General features: G+C 62.4%; 2 protein-coding genes across 2 annotated transcripts; one reads left to right on the plus strand and one right to left on the minus strand.

Annotated features, from left to right (window-relative positions):
* Positions 1-1013: 1013 nt before the first annotated feature.
* LOC142825292 (HLA class II histocompatibility antigen, DR beta 4 chain-like) lies at positions 1014-5476 on the minus strand. Its single transcript, XM_075917119.1, has 6 exons — positions 5310-5476; positions 3549-3818; positions 2635-2916; positions 1594-1704; positions 1258-1281; positions 1014-1166 (listed from the first exon to the last, which is right to left on the minus strand). The coding sequence occupies exons 1-6, from the start codon at positions 5413-5415 to the stop codon at positions 1153-1155; spliced, it is 807 nt and encodes a 268-aa protein (XP_075773234.1). The 5' UTR covers positions 5416-5476; the 3' UTR covers positions 1014-1152.
* Positions 5477-13344: 7868 nt separating this feature from the next.
* On the plus strand, positions 13345-18260 carry LOC142825290 (HLA class II histocompatibility antigen, DR alpha chain-like). The gene is given in 5 exon segments (XM_075917117.1): positions 13345-13384; positions 13387-13479; positions 16907-17164; positions 17484-17765; positions 18106-18260. Coding segments are annotated over 5 exon segments (828 nt in total).
* Positions 18261-18541: the final 281 nt, after the last annotated feature.

The following is an 18541-nucleotide window of genomic DNA, read 5'->3' on the forward strand; positions in this document are numbered from 1 at the left end:
CGCCGGGTCCCCAGGCTGGGCCGGGTCGGCCCCACAGCGCTGGCGTCCTCCGGGCGGCCCTGGGACCCCTGGAAGGCCAGGAGTGACCCCTGCTGTGTGTGACCAGCACTGCCCGGCGTATGTGTGACCAGCACTCCCCGGTGTGTGTGTGTGTGTGACCAGCACTCCCCTGTGTGTGTGTGACCAGCACTCCCCGGTGTATGTGTGACCAGCACTCCCCGGTGTATGTGTGTGTGACCAGCACTCCCCTGTGTGTGTGACCAGCACTGCCCGCTGTGTGTGTGTGTGTGTGTGTGACCAGCACTCCCCTGTGTGTGTGTGTGTGACCAGCACTCCCCTGTGTGTGTGACCAGCACTGCCCGCTGTGTGTGTGTGTGTGTGTGACCAGCACTCCCCTGTGTGTGTGACCAGCACTCCCCTGTGTGTGTGTGACCAGCACTCCCCGGTGTGTGTGTGTGTGACCAGCACTCCCCTGTGTGTGTGTGACCAGCACTGCCCGCTGTGTGTGTGTGACCAGCACTCCCCGGTGTGTGTGTGACCAGCACTCCCCGGTGTGTGTGTGTGTGTGTGTGTGTGTGTGTGTGTGTGTGTGTGTGTGTGTGTGTGAGACCAGAACTCCTGGGGGGGAGGCGTGTGTGTGTGTCTGTGTGTGTGAGAGACAGAGGGAGAGACCAGCACGCCCTGGTGCCTGTGTCACCATAACTCCCTGGTGTGTGTGACAAAGAACAGGCGCGGCTCTGTCTGGGTACAGCTCTTTAGTGGGGTGATACGGGGCTGGCCACAGGCGCTGTCTGGGGGGTGAGATACGAGGGTGCTGGGCGGGTCGGGCGCTGCTTCCAGTCCATGGCTGGGACGTCTGGCGCAGGGATGTCTGATCACAGGGGTAGGCGGCCGGGCGCTGGGGGTCTGTCTGTGGCCGGGCGGGTAGGCGGCCGGGCGCGGGGTCACACTGCAATGGGTGCACGGGGCTGTACCAGGGGCTTGCTGGGACGGGGGCAGGGACGGGTCCCAGGAGGGAGCAGCCAGTGGGGGGGGGGGGGGGAGCAGATGGCGACATGAAGGGATGGGCCCCGGTTCTGCGTTCTCCAGGCTGGGCGCGGTGCTGGGACAGACGGACGGACGCTCCTGCCGGGCGGGGTCGGAGGCCTGGGTCTAGCTCAGGAGCCCTGCGGGGAGAGGGGGAGAAATCAGCCCCGGCCGGGCCATGGGCCCAGGGGCAGACGCAGCCGCCCCACGGATTGAAGGGGGGGGAGTTACCTGCGGGCTGGGGGACGGGGCGCCCTGAAAAACAGAGAGAGACACGGTCAGAGCCCTGGGCAGGGGGAGCCGGTTCCTGGGGTCAGAGCCCGGGGGGGGGAACTGTCCCCCCAAGGGGCCTTGTCCGGGGGAGGGGAGAGTGGGACCCCCCAGCCTGGCCCTGGGACCCCCACGGCCCTGCTCTGTCCCTAGAAGCCGGGAGGCCCCTGCCTGACTCAGAGCAGGCCCTCAGGGGGGTGGAGGGGAAGCCTACACCCAGGTCCAGCTTCCCCTGAGATGCCCCAGCACCTCCCCCCGAAACTCCCTGGTGCCCCTCCCCCGCCGGCAGCCCCCCACCTTTCTTGTTCCTCAGGTAGACGACCAGTCCGGGCACCAGGAAGATCAGCCCCAGCACGAAGCCCCCGACGCCCGTCAGCATCTTGCTCCTGGCCGAGTCCGACTGTGCCTCTGGGGGACAGGGACAGGGACGGGCAGCCAGTCAGAGCCAGGGGCCCCGGGGCCCCTCTGGGCAGGGACCAGCCCCGGCCGGTCAGAGCCAGGGGCCCCGGGTCCCCTCTGGGTAGGGACCAGCTCCGGCCGCTCAGAGTGGGGTGTGTGGGGCTGGCTGACCCACGGCCAGGAGGCGGGGCTGTACGTGTGGGGCTGGCTGACCTGGGGCCAGGGGGCAGGGCTGGGACGTGTGGGGCTGGCTGACCCACGGCGAGGGGGTGGGGCTGTATGTGTGGGGCTGGCTGACCCACAGCCAGGGGGCGGGGCTGTACGTGTGGGGCTGGCTGACCCACGGCCAGGGGGTGGGGCTGTACGTGTGGGGCTGGCTGACCCACGGCCAGGGGGCGGGACTGTACGTGTGGGGCTGGCTGACCCACGGCCAGGGGGCGGGACTGTACGTGTGGGGCTGGCTGACCCACGGCCAGGGGGCGGGGCTGTACGTGTGGGGCTGGCTGACCCAAGGCCAGGGGGCGGGGCTGTACGTGTGGGGCTGGCTGACCCAAGGCCAGGGGGCGGGGCTGTACGTGTGGGGCTGGCTGACCCAAGGCCAGGGGGCGGGGCTGTACGTGTGGGGCTGGCTGACCCATGGCCAGGGGGCGGGGCTGTACGTGTGGGGCTGGCTGACCCAAGGCCAGGGGGCGGGGCTGTACGTGTGGGGCTGGCTGACCCACGGCCAGGGGGCGGGGCTGTACGTGTGGGGCTGGCTGACCCACGGCCAGGGGGCGGGGCTGTACGTGTGGGGCTGGCTGACCCACGGCCAGGGGGCGGGGCTGTACGTGTGGGGCTGGCTGACCCACGGCCAGGGGGCGGGGCTGTACGTGTGTGACTGGCTGACCCACGGCCGGGGGCGGGGCTGTACGTGTGGGGCCGGCTGCCCCAGGCTCTCACCCCAGCGCACTTCCAGGGGGCTGGGCAGGCTGACGTGCTGCACCCGGCAGGTGTAGATGTCCCCGGCCCGGGGGCTCATCTCCAGCATGACCAGGATCTGGAAGGTCCAGTCTCCGTTCTGCAGCAGCTCCGTGGACACCACCCCGGTCGTCTGCTCCTGCCCGTTCCTCAGCCACGTCACCTCCACCAGCCCAGGGTAGAAGCCCGTCACGGCGCACACCAGCAGGTGGGGGTGGGGCTCGGGGCCCGAGCCCGAGGGGAACACTTTCACCTTGGGCTGGACTGGGGGGGGGGAGAAGGGGAGAGGGGGGCTCAGGAAAACCTCCTGCCCTGGAGAAAGAGCCCAGCCCCCACCCCAGGGCCAGGGTCTCTTGCCCACCCGTTGTTGTTCTGGGCCGACTGTGGCAGGAAAGGCCCAGGAGGAGTCATGTCCTGCCCCCCCCCCCGGACAGAGCCAGGGACTGTCTGACCCCAGGCCCAGGCACAGACGGGGCAGCCCAGGGCTTAACACCCTGCGCAAAAAAACCCACCAGGAAAAAGGCTGTTCGAGGGGAAAGAAGGGGGAGACCGAAGGGGGGGAAGTTGTCAGGCACCAGCAGTGACAGCCGGTGCACCCGCCGCCCCCGGCCCCCACCCGCAGAGGCATCCCCCCCCCCCCGTGGAGCAGGGCTCCCTCGCGCCCCCGCCCGGCACAGGGGGGGTCTGACCGGCCAAGCGGCTGCTCCGGCCCCGGGCTCGCAGCGGCGGGAGGGGGGGTCGTGCGGACAGCCCCCGGGTCTCTGCTGGTCACGTGGGCCAGGGCAGCGCGCCCCCCCCGTCCCGCACGGCCCGCCCGAGGGCAGGGGAATGCGAGTGCGCATGCGCGGAGCCGGCCACCAGCGGGTGCAAGGCGGACCCCTGCCCCCCCCCCGCACCTCTCCGGTCGATGCTGAACGGCCCGTACACCCCGTAGTTGTGGCGGCAGACCCGGTCCACCTCGGCCCGAAACTGCGCCAGGAGGTCGGGCTGGCTGTTCCAGTACTCGGCGTCCGGCCGGCCCAGCTCCGAGTCCGCCACGAACTCCCCGACCTCGCTGTCAAAGTGCGCGTAGGGCTCCCGGTCGTAGATGCAGCGCGCCAGGAGCCGCACCCGCTCCGTGCCGTTGCTGTACTGACACTCCCCCTTGTACTGCAGCAGGAATCGCCCTGGGGGGGGACTCGGCTCAGGGACCCGCCGCCTGCCCCCCCCCGCAGAGCCCCCTCCAGGCACCAGGCAGCGACACTCCCACTATGGGGGCGGGGCCCGGCCCGGCAGCACTGTGGGGGGGCTCTGGGTTCTGGTCCCCGCGCTCAGGGGCTGCCAAGAGGCACCAGAATCAGGGGTCCCGACCCACCAGGGCACTGCGGGGCACAGAGCAGACCTGCCCCGGGGCCAGGCAACAGCACAGACCTCGCACAGGGAGCAGGCACCATACGCACCCCCGCACCAGGGTCTGACCCCCCCGTACACCCAGCCCTGCCTGGGGGGGCCCAGGGGTCGCTGGGGTCTGACCCCCCCCGTACACCCAGCCCTGCCTGGGGGCCCCAGGGATCACCGGGGTCTGACCCCCCCCCGTACACCCAACCCTGCCTGGGGGGGCCCAGGGGTCGCCGGGGTCTGACCTCCCCCGTACACCCAGCCCTGCCTGGGGGGGGCCCAGGGATCGCCGGGGTCTGACCCCCCCGTACACCCAGCCCTGCCTGGGGGGGGCCCAGGGGTCGCCGGGGTCTGACCTCCCCCGTACACCCAGCCCTGCCTGGGGGGGCCCAGGGATCGCCGGGGTCTGACCCCCCCGTACACCCAGCCCTGCCTGGGGGGGCCCAGGGGTCGCCGGGGTCTGACCCCCCCGTACACCCAACCCTGCCTGGGGGGGCCCAGGGGTCGCCGGGGTCTGACCTCCCCCGTACACCCAGCCCTGCCTGGGGGGGGCCCAGGGATCGCCGGGGTCTGACCCCCCGTACACCCAGCCCTGCCTGGGGGGGCCCAGGGATCGCCGGGGTCTGACCCCCCCCGTACACCCAGCCCTGCCTGGGGGGCCCAGGGATCGCCGGGGTCTGACCCCCCCCCGTACACCCAGCCCTGCCTGGGGGGGCCCAGGGATCGCCGGGGTCTGACCCCCCCCCGTACACCCAGCACTGCCTGGGGGGGGCCAGGGGTCGCCGGGGTCTGACCCCCCCCCGTACACCCAGCCCTGCCTGGGGGGCCCAGGGATCGCCGGGGTCTGACCCCCCCCGTACACCCAGCCCTGCCTGGGGGGCCCAGGGATCGCCAGGGTCTGACCCCCCCCGTACACCCAACCCTGCCTGGGGGGCCCAGGGATCGCCAGGGTCTGACCCCCCCCGTACACCCAGCCCTGCCTGGGGGGCCCAGGGATCGCCAGGGTCTGACCCCCCCCGTACACCCAGCCCTGCCTGGGGGGGGCCCAGGGATCGCCGGGGTCTGACCCCCCCCGTACACCCAGCCCTGCCTGGGGGGGGCCCAGGGATCGCCGGGGTCTGACCCCCCCCGTACACCCAGCCCTGCCTGGGGGGCCCAGGGGTCGCCAGGGTCTGACCCCCCCCGTACACCCAACCCTGCCTGGGGGGCCCAGGGGTCGCCAGGGTCTGACCCCCCCATACACCCAGCCCTGCCTGGGGGGCCCAGGGGTCTCTACTCACCTTCGAGCTCCATGCCCTGGGCCAGGGGGGGTCCCAGCAGCGCCAGTGTCACTAGCAGGACCCCCGCCCAGCGGCTCCCGGCCCCCAGGGTCCCACCCGGCCCCATGGCTGCACCGCAGGGAGAGATCTGGGAAGTGCTGGGCCCCCCAGCCTGAGCCCGGCTCTGCCCCGCTCCCCCTACCTGCCCCGGCCCTGCCCACAAGCCAGGGATTGGGCCCCCGTGCTCAGGGGCCAATCAGCACCCAGAGCTGGGCAGCATCATCGGTCGCCAGGCAGAGCCGCTCCCGGCAGGGCTGGATCCCCACTTCTCCCTCGCAGGGCAGAGCTGGGCTGAGTCAGGCTGCAGGGATCGGGATCAGTCCCGCCCCCCCCCCCCTCACGTTCCATGGCCCCCGGACAGTCCTGAGGCAGCAGGGCAGGGATCAGCAGGGCCAGATGGCACCAAGGCACCTGGGACCAGGCACCTGACCCACTAGGCAGCAAAGGGCCTTGGATACTCCAGCCCATCCCCCGGGCTTGGCACACCAACCCTCCCCCCCTTCCCAGCTGGGGTAGGGAACAGAGGGGGAGGGGCAGGATCCCTGTGGCTTGTTCTGGTGGGCAAAAGCTCTGAGCTCCCAGCCCCTGGGCCTGAGTCCTGCCCGCACAAGGGCCCCCACGACCCTGCACCCCCGTAGTAGCCAGAACAGGCTCCGCCAGCCGGTAGAACAGGGAGGTTTGTTGCTTCTCCAGGACACTGCCCAGCACTGATGTGATGTGGGCACAGGAGTCAGGGCCAGGATCCTCAGACCCCTTGGGGTGGGGGTCCACAGGCCCCTGAACCCCCAGCACTTGGTTCAGTCTGTTCTCTTCATGTTTGCCCAGCCCAGACTGCCTTTCTCTGAACCACAGAACACACAGCCCCCCAAGCAGCTGTAACAGACCAGGCTGGGACTGGGCACCACTGAGGGCGAATTGCTCAAATTCGGGGCTCTCTCTAGCCCCCAGACTGGAGACCTTCCCAAACAGACCACACACCAGTCCCACAGAGCAAAACCCCACAGACACCCCAGCTCTCCCTGTGCCACACTCAGCCCTGGGCCTGCACATAGCTGAAGGGTTATAGAACCCGATCTCACCTCCCCTGAACGGGTTTTTATGGTTCCAAGAAACCAGCCTGTGACGGCGCGTTGGGGTTTTCCCATCTCCTGCACCCCCGTAATGGCACGGACAGACTCCACCAGCCAGTAGAACAGAGGGAGTTTATTGCTTCTCCAGAATACAGCACAGATGTCATCTGGTTCCAGGGCAGGCCTAGGATGCCTCAGCCCCCCTTGAGATGGGGGAGCCTGGGCCCCTAAATTCCAGCCCCTTGCTTAGGCTGCTTCCTCCATGATACCAGCCAGCAACCTCCCTTACTCACTCACTTCCAGCCCTGCCCCCAGCCAGGGCTCCACTCCCCTTCTTCCCATTGTTCTGCTCCCTGGGAGGTAACTGGTCAGACAGGTTCGAAGCCCCCTTGCATAATGACTCCTCCCCTGCCTTGCTGGGCCATGCTGCAGCCAGCAGCCAGTGGAGGTCACTCACAGCCCACTGCCCAGCATAGCAACCAGCAAGATACTCACTCTACGTCACACAGCCACAGATCCCAAGTCAATTTACCCTCTGGATCCTACCCACAAACCACACTGGGCCAGTGCTTTAGAATCTAACATCTGGGGGTATATCTACACTACCACCCTAGTTCGAACTAGGGTGGTAATGTAGTCAATCGAAGTTGCAAATGAAGCCCGGGATTTAAATATCCCAGGCTTCATTTGCATCTTGCCGGGCGCCGCCATTTTTAAATCCCTGGTAGTTCGGACTCCATGCCCACGGCTACACTCCTCGTGGAGTAATGGTAGTTTGAATTAGAAAGCTTAATTCGAACTACCTAGTCTGTGCCGCGTGTAGCCGCAAGCACGGAGTCCAAACTACCGGGGATTTAAAAATGGCGGCGCCTGGCAAGATGCAAACGAAGCCTGGAAATTCAAATCCCGGGCTTCATTTGCAACTTCGATTGACTACATTACCACCCTAGTTCGAACTAGGGTGGTAGTGTAGACATACCCTAAAGGTTTATTACTACCAGAAAGAAAAGCTTGAGGCTGCGTCTAGACTGGCAAGATTTCGTGCAAAATCTTGCCAGCTGTCTAAACTGGCTGTGAGAATTTGCACAAGAACACTGACGATCTAATGTAAGATTCTCAGTGTTCTTGCACAATAACTCTAACGCTCCCGCTCGGGATAAAACCCTCTTGCTCAAGTGTTCTTACGCAAGAGGGCCAGTGTAGACAGGAAAGGACTTTTTTGCGTAAGAAAGCCCCGATGGCGAAAATGGCGGCCGGAGCTTTCTTGCGCAAAATCACGTCTATACTGGCCACGGATGCTTTTGTGCAAAAGCACTTTTTGCAGGAAAGCATCCGTGCCAATCTAGACACTCTTTTGCGGAAATACTTTTAAAGGAAAAACTTTTCCCGTTAAAAGTATTTCTGCAAAATCATGCCAGTCTAGATGTAGCCTGAATCATAGAATCATAGAATCAGAGAACTGGAAGAGACCTCAGAAGGTCATCAAGTCCAGCCCCCTGCTCTAGGCAGGACCAATTCCAACTAAATCAACCCGGCCAGGGCTTTGTCAAGCCGAGACTTAAACACCTCTAGGGATGGAGACTCCACCACCTCCCTAGGGAACCCATTCCAGTGCTTCACCACCCGCCTAGTGAAATAGTTTTTCCTAATATCCAACCTGGATCTCTCCCACCACAACTTGAGACCATTGCTCCTTGTTCTGCCATCTGTCACCACGGAGAACAGCCTCTCTCCATCCTCTGTGGAACCTCCCTTCAGGAAGTTGAAGGCTGCTCTCAAATCCCCCCTCACTCTTCTCTTCTGCAGACTAAACAGACCCAAGTCCCTCAGCCTCTCCTCATAGGTCATATGCTCCAGCCCCCTAATCATTTTGGTTGCCCTCCGCTGGACCCTCTCCAATGTGTCCACATCCTTTCTGTAGTGGGGGGCCCAGAACTGGACACAATACTCCAGATGTGGCCTCACCAAAGCCGAATAAAGGGGAATAATGACATCTCTGGATCTGCTGGCAATGCTCCTCCTAATGCATCCTAATATGCCATTAGCCTTCTTGGCTACCAGGGCACACTGTTGACTCATCTCCAGCTTCTCATCCACTGTAACCCCCAGGGCCTTTTCTGCAGAACTACAACTTAACCAGTTGGTCCCCAGCTTGTAACTATGCTTGGGATTCTTCCGTCCCAAGTGCAGGACTCTACACTTGTCCTTGTTGAACCTCATCAGATTTCTTGTGGCCCAATCCTCCAATTTGTCTAAGTCACTCTGGACCCTAGCTCTGCCCTTAAGCGTATCTACCTCTCCCCTAGCTTAGTGTCATCTGCAAACTTGCTGAGGGTGCAATCCATCCCCTCATCCAGGTCATTAATAAAGATACTGAACAAAACCGGTCCTAGAACCGAACCTTGGGGCACTCCACTAGAAACCGACCGTCATCCTGACATCGAGCCGTTGATCACTACCCGCTGGGCCCAGCCTTCTAGCCATCTTTCTATCCATCTTACCATCCATTTATCCAATCCGCATTCCCTTAACTCACTGGCAAGAATATTGTGGGAGACCGTATCAAAAGCCTTGCTAAAGTCAAGGTCTATCACATCCACTGACTTTCCCATGTCCACCGAGCCAGTTACCTCATCATAGAAGCTAATCAGATTGGTCAGGCACGACTTGCCCTTTGTGAATCCATGCTGACTATTCCTGATCACTTTCCTCTCGTCCAACTGCCTCAATATGGATTCCTTAAGGATCCCTTCCATGATTTTTCCAGGAACCGAGGTAAGACTGACCAGCCTATAGTTCCCTGGATCATCCTTCCCTTTTTTGAAGATGGGCACTACATTTGCCTTTTTCCAGTCATCCGGGATTTCTCCCGATCTCCACGACTTTTCAAAGATAATGGCCAAAGGCTCCACAATGACATTTGCCAACTCCCTCAGTCCCCTCGGATGCACTAAGTCCGGACCCATGGATTTATGTACATTTAGCTTTTCTAAATAGTTCCTAACCTGTTCTTTACCCACCACGGGCTGTCCGTCTTCTTCTCGTCTTGCGTCACTTAGCACAGAAGTCCAGGAGCCGACCTTGTCCGTGAATACAGAGGCAAAGAAAGCATTGAGTACTTCAGCTTTCCCCACATCCTCTGTCACTAGGTTACCTCCTTCATCCAGTAGGGGCCGCACACCCTTTCTGATCACCTTCTTCTTGTTAACATGCCTGTAGAAACCTTTCTTGTATCCTTCACATCCTTAGCCAGTCGCAATTCCATTTGTGCTTTCGCCTTCCTGATAACCCCCCGGAATTCTTGAGCTAGACCTTTAAACTCCTCCCTGGTCATCTGTCCAAGTTTCCACTTTTTGTAAGCTTCCTTTTTGTGCTTAACTTCACCAAGGATTTCCCCTGTAAGCCAGTCCGGTCTCCTACCATGTTTGCCTCTCTTGCTACGTGTCGGGATGGTTTCTTTCTGTGCCTTCAATAAGGCTTCTTTAAAATACTGCCAGCTGTCCTGGCCTCCTTTCCCCTTCATGTTAGCATCCCAGGGGATTCTTTCCATCAGATCTCTGAGGGAGTCAAAATCTGCTTTTCTGAATTCCAAGGTGTGTATTTTACTACTCTCTTTTCTTCCTTTGCTCAGGACCCTGAAATCTACCATCTCATTATCACTGCCTCCAAGGTTGTCACCCACCTCCACTTCCCCTATTAGTTCCTCCCTGTTTGTGAGCAGAAGGTCAAGCTGCGCACGGCCCCTGGTCGGATCCTTCAGCACTTGTACCAAGAAGTTATCCCCAACACTGTCCAAAAACTTCCTGGATTGCCTGTGTACTGCCGTATAGGTTTCCCAGCAGATGTCAGGGTGATTAAAGTCCCCCACGAGAACCAGGGCCTGCGATCTGGAAGCTTCGCTCAGTTGTCCGAAGAAAGCCTCATCTACCTCATCCACCTGGTTCGGTGGCCTGTAGCAGACACCAACCACAACATCACTGCTGTTGTTTGCTCCTTTAAACTTAACCCATAGACTCTCAACAGGTTTTTCTCCCTCTTTATACTGGAGTTCAGAGCAATCGTAGTGCTCTCTTACATATAGTGCAACTCCTCCTCCTTTTCTCCCCTGCCTGTTCTTCCTGAACAGTCTATACCCTTCCATGACAGCGCTCCTGTCATGCGAGTCATCCCGCCAAGTCTCTGTTATCCCAATTAAATCATATTTCTTGGTCTGGGCCAGGGCCTCCAGTTCTTCCTGCTTGTTGCCCAGGCTTCTCGCATTAGTGTACAAACACTTCAGGTAACCAGTTGATCGTCCTATCTTCTCCATTCGAATTGGGGTCCTCCTTTCTTGCCCCTTCCTCTCTGCATTTCTTCCCGGTATCCGACTTTCCCACTCCCCGCAGGGTTTTGGTCACCGTCCCCAGACGAACCTAGTTTAAAGCCTCCTCACTAGGTTTGCAAGCCTGCCCGCGAAGATGCTCCTTCCTCTCTTCGTTAGGTGGATCCCATCTGTTATCTCTTCCTAACAATCCTTGTGCCCGGAACAGAGTCCCATGGTCGAAGAAACCAAAGCCCTCTCTGCGACACCACCTGTCCAACCACGCATTTACGTCCTCAATTCGACGATCCCTGCCCAGTCCTTTCCCTTCAACAGGGAGGATGGACGAGAACACCACTTGCGCTCCAAAGTCTTGGATCCTTCTTCCCAGCGCTACATAATCCGCAGTAACACGCTCAAGGTCATTCTTGGCCGTATCGTTAGTTCCCACGTGGAGAAGCAGGAAGGGGTAGCGATCCGAAGGTTTGATCAGCTTGGTAAGCCTCTCAGTGACATCCCGAATGCGAGCTCCCGGTAAGCAGCACACCTCTCGAGATTCCAGGTCTGGATGGCAGCTGGATGGCTCAGTCCCTCTTAGGAGGGAGTCCCTGACCATCACCACCCGTCGTTTCCTTTTGGGGGTGGTGGCCGTGGAACCCCCATCCCTAGGACTACGCATCCCATGCCTTCCAGTAGATGGTGTTCCCTTCCGGTTTCTTCCTTGTGAGGTCCCTTCCAGAGCGTTCAGCACTGCAGAGTCTGTGGAGAGAGCTTGCAAGCGATTGCTTACCTCTATAGCATCGGGGGATTCCTGTGCTGGCCTTTTTCCCCTTCTAGAAGTGAGGTTGTTAAAGTATCCGACGTTACATGCACCGAATCTCCCAGTTCTCGATGCAGGCTCTAGCAGAGATGTTACAGCTGCTGGCTTAACAGTCCTTGGTGCACATCCTATGTCAGGATGGGTCAGCCATCCTTCCCGGCTCTGTCCCTCGCAAGGCTGCCTCTGGGATCAGGAGCAGAATTGCAGACCAGATGGAGGGTGCCACGTGGCACTTTCCATCCCTCTCCTGGCATCTTCCAGTGACCTATCCCTGTGCCCCATGTCAGCGGCTATCGGATACTGGCTGGTTTGCAGGTGTCCAGATTCCCAGACACATTCCTCAGGTGTCGATTGGCACCTAGAGCCATTGTCCCTGGAGTTTTGCTAATTAGCACAGTCACGGGCAGGACATTCCTGGCCCATTGCTCTGCCTCCGACAGAGGGTCTCCCAGCATAAGCCCAGAGTGCATGTTTCTAACTCCCCACACAGACCTCACACAGGTACATGAGTGTCACACACAGGATCAGTAGGACACGAGCTTTCATGTGACACCCCACATGGCCCCTTTGTACAGACTGTGGGGGCAACCCCCCCCCCTCCGTGGGTGCAGCAGTGATCGTTAAAATCCAACCATGTGAGAGCAGCCACCCCCCTTCCTTTGTTCAAACCCTCCCCCGGCCAGGCGAGAAGCCGCTGGTCTTTGTCTACCTGCCGGTGCTGAGGGCTGACCCCCACTGGGCAGCGCTCACAGACAGGGGCCAGCACGGGCCACCCACAGCCCAACACGGCCACCAGCGACTGCCCAACCACAGTGGGCCCCGGGCCGCCGAGCAGATAACCGGCTCCCCCCCCGATCACAGGCAGGCAGAGCTTGACCTCAGCTGGTCCCATCATCCAGCCCCCCTAAGGGTCTTCTCTGGCCCCCAGGCTCTGAGCCCCTCCCCCTCTCCGCTGCAGTCACCCCCCCATGGGGTGGGCAGGGCCAGTGCCCCCAGGGCCCAGCGGGGGGGTGGCCCAGAGCAGCCAGTGACGGGTCCCATGCAGTGTGGGGCAGGGCCCAGCGTGCTGGTGTCTGTCCCGGGGCGGCTGAGGGGGCCGAGTGCAGGGCACCCAGTGGGTATTGTAGGAATCTGCTCCCTGTTGGGATAGAGGGCAGAGCCTGAGTCCCCCCCCATCCCCCCTCTGGGCCAGCCAGGCCCTGCCCTGGGGCCGGGTGGGAGCGGGTGGCCCCTTCAGGGGGAAGTTTCTGTGTCCCAGGCTGTCTCCTTGGATGATCCCCAACCCCTCTTCATGGCTGGGCTGCACTGAACCCTTCTCCTTGGGGGTCACAGTGCCCCCCCAGCACAGAGCTGCACCAGCCATGGCCCCCCCCATGCAGAGCTGTGCCGGCCATGCCCCCCAAAAGCCCAGAGCTGCACCAGCCATGGCCCCTCCCAGCGCAGGGCTGTACTGGCCATGCCCCCCCCCCAGCGCAGGGCTGTACTGGCATTGCCCCCCAAAAGCCCAGAGCTGTACTGGCCATGCCCCCCCCCATGCACACAGCTGTGCTGCTGAACAGGGTGTCTATGGGCAGAGATGCCCCCTCCCTGGGCTGCTGCGCGGAGCCGCCCTCCTCTGGGCCCCACTGCACAGCCCCAGAGCCAGGATCTCTCCATCTGCTCGGTGCGGGGCCGGGCGCTGCGGCTCTGCCCGGTAACAGCCTGGTCGGCGCAGGGATTCCTGCCATTGGGCGCGGGCCCCGGGGCCGGGCTCCCCTGGCCAATGACGGGCGCTGCCCCCAACGCTGCCCCCCCCCGGGGTGTGACATGTGCCCCCCAGCACAGCCATCCCCACACCCAGCCCAGTGCCGGGAGAGGAGATGGGCGCGGGACGGGGCGGCCCCATGGCCCAGCTGGCCCTGCTCACCCTGCTGGCCCTGCCGGGCGCCGGGGCAGTGAAAGGTACGAGCGGGGTGGGGGCTGGGACACTTGGGGCTGGGGGGGGAAGGTGGTTCCACCCCCAGAGGGGCAATAGGGGAGCTGAAGGGCAGGGAGGGGTTGGGGGGAGCCAGTTGGGCGGATCAGGGGGAGGGAAGGTCCCATCCCGTAGAGGAGAGGTGATGGATGGGCAAGGAGGGGGCTGCAGGAAGGGGATATAATGGGGGAGCTGGATTAGGGTTGGGGCTATAGGGGGGGTCTCACCCCATGGCTGGGAGGGAGGGGAGCCCGATCTGGGTGCAGCAGGGGGTACTGCAGGGAAGAGGCCGTGGTCTGGGTACAACAGCCCTACCCTAGGGGTGCAGCCACCTTTCCCCTACAGGGTGTTGGGGGCTGACCCCCCCCCAAGGGGGCACCAGACACAGGGGGAGGGGGAGCACTCCCCAAATTACTGCAGCAGGGCCAGACCCCACCCAGCAGTGCATGTGTTTGTGTAGAGCAGGCTGGCTCCTCTCCTGGCCTGACCCCAGTGTCCCCCATCCTCCCCATAGCTCAGACCCACGGGGTGAGGGGTCTCCGTGGGGCAGACACTCTCTAACTAGCGGTTCCCTGTGTTGCTGTCACTCTGAGATCCGGCCGGGCGAGCGGGGATCAGGGAGGATTCCCCGTCCCAGGGCAGTGCATCTCCACGGGGTACACGCACGTCTGGGGTTCACCCACAGTCCCTGGGGCACCCTCCCCCCCCCCCCCCGGACGCTGGCCTGGGTTTCCCACAAGCTGCCTGGAAAGCGCCAGCCCGTCAGTGCCGTGAGGTACCACGGTGACTTGTGCACCCTGCTCTGTGCACGGCGCACGGGAACCCCAGTGCAGGGTCCCTAAGGCTGCGCCCAGTTCTAGTGAGAGGCAGCCACAGCCCAGGGACTGTGTGTGTGTGTGTGGGGGGGGGGGGGGGAACTTGAGCCAACCAGCCGGCTGTCTGTGGTGGTGAGTAGGTCACAGGCAGGGCACAGGCAAGAGATAAGGGGGGGGGGAGCTGAGGGCAGGGCAGGGAATCGCCCCCAGAACCAAGTCGGGGTGATGCCGGGAGATGGCCCAGCCTGGAATAGGTCAGGCTGTCCCGTAGCACCGCGGAGAGGGGCAGAGCAGAGGGGATTGCCTAGAACCAGGCTACTCACAGCCCCAGCCTGCGGCCTGACTCTACATGGCACCAAACCAGCCACCGAGCACCTCAGCTGCCAGCCGGCCCAGCAAGGAACCCCACAAGCAAATCTCCTCATCCCCCATCCTCAAATCTCCTCAAAACCCATCCCCCACCTCCCCTCACACACCCCAGTGCTCCCTGTGCCCCCCCAGCCCCCCTTACACAGGGGAGAGGTTATAACCCATCCCCCACCTCCCCTCTCACACCCCAGTGCTCCCTGTGCCCCCCCAGTCCTCCTTACACAGGGGAGAGGTTATAACCCATCCCCCACCTCCCCTCTCACACCCCAGTGCTCCCTGTGCCCCCTCATCCCCCCTTACACAGGGGAGAGGTTATAACCCATCCCCCACCTCCCCTCACACACCCCAGTGCTCCCTGTGCCCCCTCATCCCCCCTTACACAAGGGAGAGGTTATAACCCATCCCCCACCTCCCCTCTCACACCCCAGTGCTCCCTGTGCCCCCCCAGCCCCCCTTACACAGGGGAGAGGTTATAACCCATCCCCCACCTCCCCTCTCACACCCCAGTGCTCCCTGTGCCCCCTCATCCCCCCTTACACAGGGGAGAGGTTATAACCCATCCCCCACCTCCCCTCACACACCCCAGTGCTCCCTGTGCCCCCTCATCCCCCCTTACACAAGGGAGAGGTTATAACCCATCCCCCACCTCCCCTCTCACACCCCAGTGCTCCCTGTGCCCCCCCAGCCCCCCTTACACAGGGGAGAGGTTATAACCCATCCCCCACCTCCCCTCTCACACCCCAGTGCTCCCTGTGCCCCCTCATCCCCCCTTACACAGGGGAGAGGTTATAACCCATCCCCCACCTCCCCTCACACACCCCAGTGCTCCCTGTGCCCCCATTTGGTTTTCCCTTTCATATTTTAATTCCCTCTGCTCCTTGTTTCCTGTCCACCATCCCCCCTCCCTTCTCCGCTATTTATTTTGGGCCTGCACATCCTAAACTCAGCACTCAGGTCGTCTGAAGAAGGGGGCTGTGCCCACAAAGCTCAGGATCCCGGCGACATGTTGGGTTCCTCTGTAAAGTGCTACCAGACCATTGGTTGGTTTTTAAAGTCAATCCCACTCCCAGGGGATTAGGAGCCCCAGGCCGCCCCACCTCCTGCGTTCTCCTGCTTCCCCAGCCCAGGTGTTATCTTCTGTCCCGTGGGCCTCTCAAAGACTGAACATACTTCCCAGCAAGTCACACCCAGCCGCCACCCTCCTTGTCCTGATAGTACTGCAGGGCCCAGGGAAACCGAGGCACGAGCACACACACAGAGACACACAGAGTCACTCCGGAGCAGCACAGGACAGTAGGAATTGCATAAAGCACAACAAAGCGACCAGTGACTGCCAAAGCAGAGTGAACGCAGTGGACTACAGGAGTGGGCGCCATCCCCACAACCTCACAGGGTCCCGTATGAAGAAAGAATAATCAAACTGGGGATTTTTCAGCTTAGCAAAGAGATGAAGGGGAAATGGAGTCTATAAAATCATGGCTGGGGTGGAGAAAGTGAATAAGGAAAAGTTATTGCCTTGTTCCCAAAACAGAAGAACTAGGGGTCACCCAAATGAAATGAATGGGCAGCAGGTTTAAAACAAACCAAAAGGAGTTTTTCTTCACTCAGAGCACGGTTAACCTGTGGAACTCCTCACCAGAGGATGTGGTGAAGACCAGGACTTTAACAGGGTTCAATAAAGAGCTGGATTGATCCAGGGAGGTTGGGTCCATCGATGGCCGGTAGCCAGGCTGGGCAGGGCTGGGGTCCCTGGACTCTATGTCGGGGCTGGGAATGAAGGATGGGAGGGATCCCTGGATGGTTCCCTGTTCCGTTCCTCCCTCTGGGGCTCTGGGCACTGTCCACTGTGGCCCACAGGACACGGGGCTGGATGGGCCTTTGCTCTGCACCAGCCCGGCCACTTGGATGTTCAATCGCACTTTGTCAAGGGGGTCATGCCGCCTTCGCAAGCCAGGCGGGTGTAGCCGGACCTCGGTATGGTGAGTGGCCTGCAGAGAACAAACGAGCTGGGGGGGGGGGCGCACAGCAGGGAGTCTGTTCCCTCCCAGGCAGGGCTGACCCCAGCCTGATGCCAGGGGCCTTGGGCCCCCTGTCGCTGCTCTGCCCTCATCCCAAGGGAGCCCCAGGGCCAGTGTCATGGCCTGGGGCGGGGGGTGGAGGGACGTGGCTGAGGGCCGGTGCTCAGAGCCCTGCCCCCAGGCTGGCGCTGCTGACGCCCGTCTCCCCACAGTGGAGCACACGCACGTCCAGGCGGAGTTCTACCAGCGCACGGACCGGACCCGGCAGGAGTCGGGGCAGTTCATACAGGAGATGGACCAGGACGAGATCTTCTACGTGGACCTGGACAGGAAGGAGACCGTCTGGCGCCTGCCTGAGTTCACCAAGTTCGCCAGCTTTGAGGCGCAGCAAGCCCTGGGCAACATCGCGGCAGACAAATTCAACCTGGATATCATGATCAAGAGATCCAACTACACGCGGGCCCAGAACGGTACCTCACAGAGACCGGCCCCTCCCTGCCAGCGTCCCCCCGGGGCCCTCCTCCCACCGGGCTCACCAGGGACCCTCCCGCCTCTCACGGCCCAGGACCAGCCCCCACCAAACTGCGCATCCCCCCTTAGCCCAGCAACTGCCCAGCACTAGGCCCTGCTGGTGGGGGTTCTCTGCCCTGCCCTTTGTGCTCCATGAGCCACAGTACATGGAGCTGGCACCCCCAAGTGCTGGGGAGATACCCTGATGCAGAGCGTGGGCACCACAGACTGGCTGGGGCAGGGGCAGGCCGTGGGACCCACTCCCCCCTCTCTCCCCAGTGCCCCCGGAGGTGACCGTGTTCCCCGAGGACCCCGTGGAGCTGGGGGAGCCCAACGTCCTGGTCTGCTTGGCCGACAAGTTCTCCCCGCCCGCGCTCAGCGTGACGTGGCTGAGGAACGGGCAGGAGGTGGCCGAGGGCGTCTACGAGACCGACTTCTACCCCCGCCCGGACCACGCCTTCCGCAAGTTCTCCTACCTGCCCTTCCTGCCCCGCCAGGGCGACTACTACGACTGCCGGGTGCAGCACCAGGGGCTGGCCGAGCCCTTCACCAAGCACTGGGGTGAGGCCGGGCCGGGGACCTGCCGGGCAGGGCTGGGAGCCAGGCACCTGGGGTCTGTCCATGGTGCTGGGAGGGGAGTGGGGGCCAGTGGTTAGAGCAGGGGGCTGGGAGCCAGGCACCTGGGGTCTGTCCATGGTGCTGGGAGGGGAGTGGGGGCCAGTGGTTAGAGCAGGGGGCTGGGAGCCAGGCACCTGGGGTCTGTCCATGGTGCTGGGAGAGGAGTGGGGGCCAGTGGTTAGAGCAGGGGGGCTGGAAGCCAGCACTCCTGGGTTCTGTGGGGAGGGCTAAGGCTGGGAAGAGTTCCTCCCCGCTCACTCCATGTCCCCCCCCCCCCCCGCAGAAGCCCAGGCGCCCACCCCGGTGCCCGAGACCACAGAGACCCTGGTGTGCGCCCTGGGCCTGGCCGTGGGCATCGTGGGCATCGTCGCGGGAACCGTCCTCATCATCAAGGGCATGAAGATGAACGCGGCCCGGAACCCGCGGGGACCCCTGTGAGTAGCCGCTGCCTGTGGGGGGGGGGGGGGGGCCAGCTGCACCCACAGCTAAGCCCTTAGTTCTAGTTAACTGTTTCATCTCATTCCACGAGGTGGACTAAGGGCTTAGTTGGAGTTAACGTTTGACGGCCGTGTGTAGCCGCGGGCAGTTAGTTCGGTCTAAGGGGGATTTAAAAATGGCGGCTCCCGGGAACATGCAAATGAAGCCCAGGATATTTAAATCCCGGGCTTCATTTGCAACTTCGAATGCCGACATTAGCCACCCTAGTTCGAACTAGTGGA

This window comes from Pelodiscus sinensis, unplaced genomic scaffold (genome assembly GCF_049634645.1).
Source record: "Pelodiscus sinensis isolate JC-2024 unplaced genomic scaffold, ASM4963464v1 ctg115, whole genome shotgun sequence".
NCBI classification, from domain to species: domain Eukaryota; kingdom Metazoa; phylum Chordata; order Testudines; family Trionychidae; genus Pelodiscus; species Pelodiscus sinensis.

Excerpts from the sequence above, each read along its gene's own strand:
- LOC142825292 (XM_075917119.1), bottom strand. The coding sequence starts at position 5,415 with ATGGGGCCGGGTGGGACCCTGGGGGCCGGGAGCCGCTGGGCGGGGGTC. Across the intron at positions 3,819-5,309 it reads CCAGGGCATGGAGCTCGAAG|GGCGATTCCTGCTGCAGTAC; the intron begins GTGAGTAGAGAC and ends GTCCCCCCCCAG. Across the intron at positions 1,705-2,634 it reads CCCCCTGGAAGTGCGCTGGG|AGGCACAGTCGGACTCGGCC; the intron begins GTGAGAGCCTGG and ends CCTGTCCCCCAG.